Source organism: Mizuhopecten yessoensis, unplaced genomic scaffold (genome assembly GCF_002113885.1).
Source record: "Mizuhopecten yessoensis strain PY_sf001 unplaced genomic scaffold, ASM211388v2 scaffold716001, whole genome shotgun sequence".
NCBI classification, from domain to species: domain Eukaryota; kingdom Metazoa; phylum Mollusca; class Bivalvia; order Pectinida; family Pectinidae; genus Mizuhopecten; species Mizuhopecten yessoensis.
In genome coordinates this window covers 91,724-101,877 of record NW_018479898.1, presented here as the reverse complement: position 1 = coordinate 101,877, position 10,154 = coordinate 91,724, and the positions used below count along the sequence as shown (strand labels likewise).

The following is a 10,154-nucleotide window of genomic DNA, read 5'->3' as shown; positions in this document are numbered from 1 at the left end:
CGTTACGTCATTAATATTTTAATAATATGTTTAAAAGTACAAAATTATTGCAAAATAAAATAGCATCAGCAGCACAAGAACTACAGAATGGATATATTCAATATATGTTTTATATATGTTGCCCCGAGTCAACAATTCGATAAACGTTTCGCAAAATCGTAATATCTAAAATCTATTTTTCCCCACATCTAATTAAAATATTCAGCAGATGACCTTTGCTACTTATTTTATGAAAACGCAATCCATGGATTTTATCATTTCCGTAAGGTTTATCATTTAATCTGCACGGGGGTTTAAACATGAAACAGAAAATGGTTAACGTTACCTTTTTGACCTAAACGAATCCCTGTGCTCGTGGCAGTCTATTGTGTCACAGAGCATTTATAATAGTGACAGATCTCCTTGATGGAGTGCAATTGTCACTTTGAGAGATTTCTAGAGGTGGCAGTTAAAAACTTTTATTTTATGGTATTTTCGATAATAAAGTTATGATAAAACTATTTACAAAAAGGATGCATGAAGTTAGAATATATCCATAACTTAATAACAGAAGAATTAAAGTATGCTTAAAGTATACTCTTCGGTCGTGTCAAAATATACCCTGTGGTAGTATTATGTGTATATGAAATTAAATGTATGTATTCCTGAATTTAGACCACTCGGCCGCAAATACTGAACCGTCTTCCATTCAACAGTTACTATACACGTCCGTACTTCCTTTGAACAACAAGGGATCCACGAGGGCAGCAGTAGTGGATTTTCTCTGCTAGAAACTTTAATCATAGACTCATCCAGTTGTTTTATTGAATTGAACTGAATGCTGATATATGTGTAGGCGTGGTGTATGTGCTGCAGTACGTTTTCTATAAATTCTCCTTTTAAGTTTGTACTATAAACATATATAGGTTCTGGTGTTTGGACGTATTTGTGTTTTACGATCCAGATTCTACGTGAAGAAACATGGGGTTGTTTAAAAGAAACAAAGGAGAAGCTGTAGTGACGAAACCAGATGAAGGGAAAAAAGTACAGTTAAAACGACAAATTTCTCTTCTACATGGTGTTGCTATCATCGTTGGAATAATTATCGGATCTGGGATATTTGTTTCTCCAGTTGGAATTCTCCAACGCGTTGATTCTGTGGGTTTGTCGTTCGTGATGTGGATAGCATGTGGAATTTACAATACTTTATGCGCTATATGCTATGCAGAATTAGGGACAACATTTCCCCAATCAGGAGGGGAATATATATACATTAAAAGAGCATTCGGGGAGACAATGGGTTTCGTCTGTTTATGGATCAACTTTTTGTTAATATGTCCGGTTGGAATAGCGGCATCAGCCCTGATTTTTTCGCTGTACATTCTAAAACCGTTTTTCCCAAACTGCGATGGGGTACCAATGACGGGCCTTGCTCTACTTGCGGCAGTTATTATCAGTAAGTATACATCAGTAATAAATGTTAATTAAGCAAACTTGTATATCATATTAAAGAAGAAAAATCTTTGTGCAGCAATACAAACTGAGGACATGACCTCTTCCTCAAACCCCAATGGGGAGGAGGGGTGCAAATGAAGTTCTGGCATTGGTCACTCTTCTAGGGGAAATCCTGTACTGTTTTCACCATTGCTCCATGCACAGGTGCAGTTACTTATTTTTTTTCGCTATTTTTATTCTTATCCCATATAAATCGCTGCTAGCCTCTGTGCTTCATGCAGGTAAATTAATATTATAGGTGACTAAATCCAGTTCTGGTGTATCTGCTTAATGTGTGCATAGGATTACGTTGTAGCTAACCTCGAATTGAATCCATATATAAAATGCATATAAATGCCATGAAGGCTAATCTTTGTGCAGGTGTGATTTATTTTTATAGCAGTTCTTATCCAAGTTCCCCTTGGCATGGTCTTCAGGAGTCAAATCCATCTTTATTTCCAGCACGTAGTGTAACGGTTCAGATGCAGTACAAAGGGTATCTGATAGTTAAAAGTAGATATGAAATTAAAGCTGATATGATATTGATTAATACTAAATAGAATGGAATCTCTATATTAATCCAATGGTGCCAGCTAGCATCCAAACACTATATAAAAATGAAAATTAAAGAAATCATATAAAACTTAACCTCAAGAAATTAGACTCTTTCAAAGTTTCAAAAGATTGAAACAGCAAAAGGTCATACATCCTTGGCATTCAGCTTAATTAAAAGTTAAGTTCTCTGCATCCCTGGAATATTTCATGACAAAACTGAAGGCTGTGTGTATATGGGCTACCTTGCAGATGATGACTTAGACAGCTTGATGTACATGTCCATCAAAAGAATTGCATGGCACCATATAAAGGTAAAACAGTCTGGCTTTAAAGTCTGGCGTTGCTTCTTCGTTATTGTCAAAGTATCATCCTAGTGATTGGTCAGTTTTGAATGCCTGAAACCAATTAAATCAAATGGCTACCACCAAACACTGTTTTAAGTGGTAGCTATAGACCCTCATTCTGAAATGTTAATTGCCAAGTCCTTAGATATTTGGCTGAGACTCAATGCTCGGGTGGGTAGTATTGATAGGTGGATAACGGTAACCCTAACCTAGATTTGGTCCTACAGATCCTTAACGTGTACAAGTAATACACAAGCACAGTATATTGGAGTGTACGTGTACAAGTAATACACAAGTACAGTATATTGGAGTGTAAGTGTACAAGTAATACACAAGTACAGTATATTGGAGTGTAAGTGTACAAGTAATACACAAGTACAGTATATTGGAGTGTACGTGTACAAGTAATACACAAGTACAGTATATTGGAGTGTAAGTGTACAAGTAATACACAAGTACAGTATATTGGAGTGTAAGTGTACAAGTAATACACAAGCACAGTATATTGGAGTGTACGTGTACAAGTAATACACAAGTACAGTATATTGGAGTGTACGTGTACAAGTAATACACAAGTACAGTATATTGGAGTGTACGTGTACAAGTAATACACAAGTACAGTATATTGGAGTGTACATGTACAAGTAATACACAAGTACAGTATATTGGAGTGTACATGTACAAGTAATACACAAGTACAGTATATTGGAGTGTACATGTACAAGTAATACACAAGTACAGTATATTGGAGTGTACATGTACAAGTAATACACAAGTACAGTATATTGGAGTGTACATGTACAAGTAATACACAAGTACAGTATATTGGAGTGTACATGTACAAGTAATACACAAGTACAGTATATTGGAGTGTACATGTACAAGTAATACACAAGTACAGTATATTGGAGTGTACATGTACAAGTAATACACAAGTACAGTATATTGGAGTGTACATGTACAAGTAATACACAAGTACAGTATATTGGAGTGTACATGTACAAGTAATACACAAGTACAGTATATTGGAGTGTACATGTACAAGTAATACACAAGTACAGTATATTGGAGTGTACATGTACAAGTAATACACAAGTACAGTATATTGGAGTGTACATGTACAAGTAATACACAAGTACAGTATATTGGAGTGTACATGTACAAGTAATACACAAGTACAGTATATTGGAGTGTACATGTACAAGTAATACACAAGTACAGTATATTGGAGTGTACATGTACAAGTAATACACAAGTACAGTATATTGGAGTGTACATGTACAAGTAATACACAAGTACAGTATATTGGAGTGTACATGTACAAGTAATACACAAGTACAGTATATTGGAGTGTACATGTACAAGTAATACACAAGTACAGTATATTGGAGTGTACATGTACAAGTAATACACAAGTACAGTATATTGGAGTGTACATGTACAAGTAATACACAAGTACAGTATATTGGAGTGTACATGTACAAGTAATACACAAGTACAGTATATTGGAGTGTACATGTACAAGTAATACACAAGTACAGTATATTGGAGTGTACATGTACAAGTAATACACAAGTACAGTATATTGGAGTGTACATGTACAAGTAATACACAAGTACAGTATATTGGAGTGTACATGTACAAGTAATACACAAGTACAGTATATTGGAGTGTACAAGTAATACACAAGTACAGTATATTGGAGTGTAAGTGTACAAGTAATACACAAGTACAGTATATTGGAGTGTACAAGTAATACACAAGTACAGTATATTGAGTGTACGTGTACAAGTAATACACAAGTACAGTATATTGGAGTGTTCAAAAAATGTCCATACATAATTAACCCATACTTATACCATACTGTAAAAATAAGCTACAAAGTTGGGAGTGACCCAATGCTTTTTGGACAGTTCTGACACATATTTCTATCATACCCAGTATGAGTAACATAATTTATCACTTGCTTGGGACCCCATGCACGTTTAAAAAGGCAAGTGCACATTAATATTTACATGTAGTTCCTCTTTTGTGATCCTAGAAACTCACTCCATATATATCAAAATGAAGTATTCAGGAAACCAAAAGTGTCCTATTTTATATACACATGTAATGCCTGCCTATCATTATCAATTTGCGACTGTATATGTTGGACCAAAATACAAATAGGTGACACGTTGGTCTGATTACAGTGTACTAATTACATAAAAAAGAACAGGACATTAACATCCTATTTTTCATAAAATGTGTACAGTACACTGTACATAACCTTGTCAGTGCTTAGTGGTTGTTTAATTTCCTGACATGACTGTGCCGATCAAGTTACCAGGCAGTTTTAAAAACATATTTACAGAAACCCTAATTACGAAATGTAATTTTAAGACATGTCTTTGATATATTAAATCTAGTTGCTTCAGTTACATGTTAGGTATAAAATGTATAAAATTAGATACATGTAAAAACTCTGGGAATGACGTCAAGGATCGCAGTTCCATACTGATAACTGCCATTAATACAGTCGATAATTGATATCAAGAAAATTTGATACATGGAAAAAATTAAATGATAGTGTGATATTTATATCTGATATTATGATAGTGTGATATTTATATCTGATATTATGATAAGTGTGATATTTATATCTGATATTATGATAAGTGTGATATTTATATCTGATATTATGATAGCGTGATATTTATATCTGATATTATGATAAGTGTGATATTTATATCTGATATTATGATAGCGTGATATTTATATCTGATATTATGATAAGTGTGATATTTATATCTGATATTAACATAGTGTGATATTTATATCTGATATTATGATAAGCGTGATATTTATATCTGATATTCTGATAGTGTGATATTTATATCTGATATTATGATAAGTGTGATATTTATATCTGATATTATGATAGCGTGATATTTATATCTGATATTATGATAAGTGTGATATTTATATCTGATATTATGATAGCGTGATATTTATATCTGATATTATGATAAGTGTGATATTTATATCTGATATTATGATAGCGTGATATTTATATCTGATATTATGATAAGTGTGATATTTATATCTGATATTATGATAGCGTGATATTTATATCTGATATTATGATAAGTGTGATATTTATATCTGATATTATGATAGCGTGATATTTATATCTGATATTATGATAAGTGTGATATTTATATCTGATATTATGATAGCGTGATATTTATATCTGATATTATGATAAGTGTGATATTTATATCTGATATTATGATAGCGTGATATTTATATCTGATATTATGATAAGTGTGATATTTATATCTGATATTAACATAGTGTGATATTTATATCTGATATTATGATAAGTGTGATATTTATATCTGATATTATGATAGCGTGATATTTATATCTGATATTATGATAAGTGTGATATTTATATCTGATATTATGATAGCGTGATATTTATATCTGATATTATGATAAGTGTGATATTTATATCTGATATTAACATAGTGTGATATTTATATCTGATATTATGATAAGTGTGATATTTATATCTGTTATTATGATAGTGTGATATTTATATCTGATATTATGATAAGTGTGATATTTATATCTGATATTATGATAGCGTGATATTTATATCTGATATTATGATAAGTGTGATATTTATATCTGATATTATGATAAGTGTGATATTTATATCTGATATTATGATAGTGTGATATTTATATCTGATATTATGATAAGTGTGATATCGCCAGTGATCAGTGTTACTCTGTTTACGTTGATGAACTATATAAATATATATAAGTGGTAGAAAACACCACATACATGTATATATATGGACTTATTTATATGTGTAGATTGTTAAGTTGACCATATACAATGTATGTACATTTTGTGGAAACAGGATCATCATGGTCATGGTTATATATATATATATATATATATATATCGCCAGTGATCAGTGTATGAAGCATTCTGTTTTTTATATAATAGCTTTTTTAATAGTTTTTTATATAATAGCTATATTTTCAATTATAGTATATCAATTCTATCTTCTTGTAATATGATGTATATGTACATGTAACTGTTCTGTTTCACTGTGTGTTGAAAAAGGAGCGGATCGCTCCAAAAATTTGACAACCTAAACTTGTCCACACTGTTGGAATTACTTCTTTGCCCCTTATAATATTTTAAGTAATTCGTATCCTCCAGACATACCTCCATTAGGATCCAGTGTTATATGGGATTTTACCGTCTACATTACTTCTTTGACCCATATATATATATATAGATATATATATACTGCCTGCATTAACCTGGTCATCATGGATCAGTTTGAGTTAGGAAAAAGATGGGCCAATGTCACACTAAATTCAAGCAAATTGAACTTTTTAATGGGCTTCTAATGTACTGAATCACCCAACACTAAAACTTTGATACTGAACATGTGGAATTCTAACACTATACCATGCCCACCCATACCTCCCACCAAACTGATCCATGCATGTCATACTGTGTCATGCTGTGGTGGTGTGGCAGTGGACATACATGTGGTCATCATCTGGCCATGTACATGTCCTGTCTGCTTAGAATGTAATTAATTACATTGATGCTTGGATTATTGAGAGCCCCCCCCCCCCCGAGTCTCCTAGCCCCACAGACCCCTACCTCTTACACCACATACCCCTACCTCTCCTAACCCCACAGACCCCTACCTCTCCTAACCCCACATACCGCTACCTCTCCTAACCCCACAGACCCCAGCTACCTCTCCTAACCCCACATACCGCTACCTCTCCTAACCCCACAGACCCCAGCTACCTCTCCTAACCCCACAGACCCCAGCTACCTCTCCTTACCCCACATACTCCTACCGTCTCCTTACCCCACAGACCCCCCTACCTCTCATAACTCCACAGACCCTTACCTCTCATAACTCCACAAACCCCTACCTCTCCTAACCCCACAGACCCCTGCCTCTCATAACTCCACAAACCCCTATCTCTCCTAACCCCACAGACCCCTACCTCCCATACCCCCACAGACCCCTACCTCTCATAACTCCACAAACCCCTACCTCTCCTAACTCCACAAACCCCTATCTCTCCTAACCCCACAGACCCCTACCTCTCATACCCCCACAGACCCCTACCTCTCATAACTCCACAGACCCCTTCCTCTCATAACTCCACAGACCCCTACCTCTCCTTAACCCACAGACCCCTACCTCTCATAACTCCTCAGACCCCTACCTCTCATAACTCCACAAACCCCTCCCTCTCCTAACTCCACAAACCCCTATCTCTCCTACCCCCACAGCCCCCTACCTCTCATACCCCCACAGCCCCCTACCTCTCATGACTCCACAGCCCCCTACCTCTCATAACTCCACAAACCCCTATCTCTCCGAACCCCACAGACCCCTACCTCTCATGACTCCAAAGACCCCTACCTCTCATAACTCCACAAACCCCTCCCTCTCCTAACTCCACAAACCCCTACCTCTCCTTAACCCACATACCCCTACCTCTCATACCCCCACAGACCCCTACCCCTCATAACCCCCCAGACCCCTACCTTTCATAACCCCACGGACCCCTGCCTCTCATAACCCCACAGACCCCTACCTTGCATACCCCCACAGACCCCTTCCTCTCATAACCCCACAGACCCCTACCTCCCATCCCCCCACAGACCCCTACCTCTCATGACTCCACAGACCCCTGCCTCTCATAACTCCCCAAACCCCTATCTCTCCTAACCCCACAGCCCCCTACCTCTCATAACTCCACAGACCCTTACCTCTCATAACTCCACAACCCCCTATCTCTCCTAACCCCACAGACCCCTCCCTCTCATAACCCCACAGACCCCTACCTCTCCTAACCCCACAGCCCCCTGCCTCTCATATCTCCCCAACCCCCTATCTCTCCTAACCCCACAGACCCCTACCTCCCATCCCCCCACAGACCCCTACCTCTCATGACCCCACAGACCCCTACCTCTCATAACTCCTCAGACCCCTACCTCTCATAACTCCACAAACCCCTCCCTCTCCTAACTCCACAAACCCCTATCTCTCCTAACCCCACAGACCCCTACCTCTCCTCACTCCACAGACCCCTACCTCTCCTTACCCCACAGACCCCTACCTCTCCTACCCCCACAGACACCTGCCTCTCATAACTCCACAAACCCCTACCTCTACTTACCCCACATACCCCTACCTCTCATACCCCCACAGACCCCTGCCTCTCATAATCAAACAGACCCCAGCTACCTCTCCTAATCCCGTACCACATGACTCTAAATTATCTTTCCATCACCTATCTCTCCTAACCCCACAGACCCCTCCCTCTCATAACCCCACAGACCCCTCCCTCTCATACCCCCACAGACCCCTACCCCTCATAACCCCCCAGACCCCTACCTTTCATAACCCCACAGACCCCTACCTCCCATACCCCCACAGACCCCTACCTCTCATGAGTCCACAGACCCCTACCTCTCATAACTCCTCAGACCCCTACCTCTCATAACTCCACAGACCCCTACCTCTCCTTACCCCACAGACCCCTACCTCTCATAACCCCACAGACCCCTACCTCTCATAATCAAACAGACCCCAGCTACCTCTCCTAATCCCATACCACATGACTCTAAATTATCTTTCCATCACTTTCACCCATTGTGACCTTATAATAATCCTGGCTGTAGCTACCTCCTGGAGGTCTCTGGTAACAGACACTACATGGATATTGCATCATAGTGCTTTAAATAAATACACATGTCTACATATTCTACAGGAACATGAGACGGTTGCAAGACAATATTGCATCATCTTGGTGAAGTGAACTATATATAGATCCAAGGTGTTACCAAGATTTTTTATTGCAGAACTTCCTGTTTAATTACAAATTAATTGCACATTTAGACTCCCCACTAGATGATTGAAGGCATATACAACGTGTATATTTCAATAATGCAGAAGAATTACAATTTGGAGGCACAGTATTCTAGTGGTAGGACTCCTGGCTCATGACCGAGGGTTGCGGGTTCGAGTCTCGCCACAGCACTGTGTTGTATATTTGAGCAAGATACTTTACTCCACTTGTTCCAGTCTACTCAGCTGTAAATGAGTATGTGGTTGGGCAATGCTAGAATCATTGAATGCTATAGCTGTGAGCGCCGAAATGGCAGCACCGGCTGTATGCTCTCCAGGGAGTTGGATATTGGCTGGTTGCAAAGGCCCTATAACCACGGATAATAATTTGTGAACCGCTTTGAGACAACCTACGAACTAGGTTGTGATGATTATTATTATTGTGTTATTATTATAATTATATATAACTAAGTGTAAGAAATTCTGGCCATGTTACAACCACCAAGTTAATGATTCAGGATTACATCATCACTCACAGGCAGCTTGTAAGCACGTAGCATGCTACAGATATGCCTGGCTAATTAAGCAGTGGGATTATAATTATAATTAGTACTAAACAACAAGGTCTTGTGTGTTATAAGCCTGTGTAGCTGTATGATGTACATTGTACAGATCACAGGATTGATCCAGGTTCTGTCAATATTGTTAAAATGTATAGCACCTACAGTATATATATCCTATACAAGTGTCCACCATTAATGTATTGTATAGCACCTAGTCAGTATATATATAGCCTATACAAGTGTCCACCATTAATGTATTGTATAGCACCTTGTCAGTATATATATAGCCTATACAAGTGTCCACCATTAATGTATTGTATAGCACCT

General features: G+C 37.7%; 1 protein-coding gene across 1 annotated transcript in view; it reads left to right on the top strand.

The window, feature by feature from the left end:
* Window positions 1–723: 723 nt before the first annotated feature.
* LOC110441506 (Y+L amino acid transporter 2-like) overlaps window positions 724–10,154 on the top strand; it is a 58,722-nt gene continuing 49,291 nt past the window's right edge. The window contains exon 1 of the mRNA XM_021484675.1: window positions 724–1,435. Within this exon, the coding sequence (XP_021340350.1) occupies window positions 961–1,435 (475 nt within the window). The 5' untranslated portion in view covers window positions 724–960. The remainder of the gene's footprint in view (window positions 1,436–10,154) is intronic.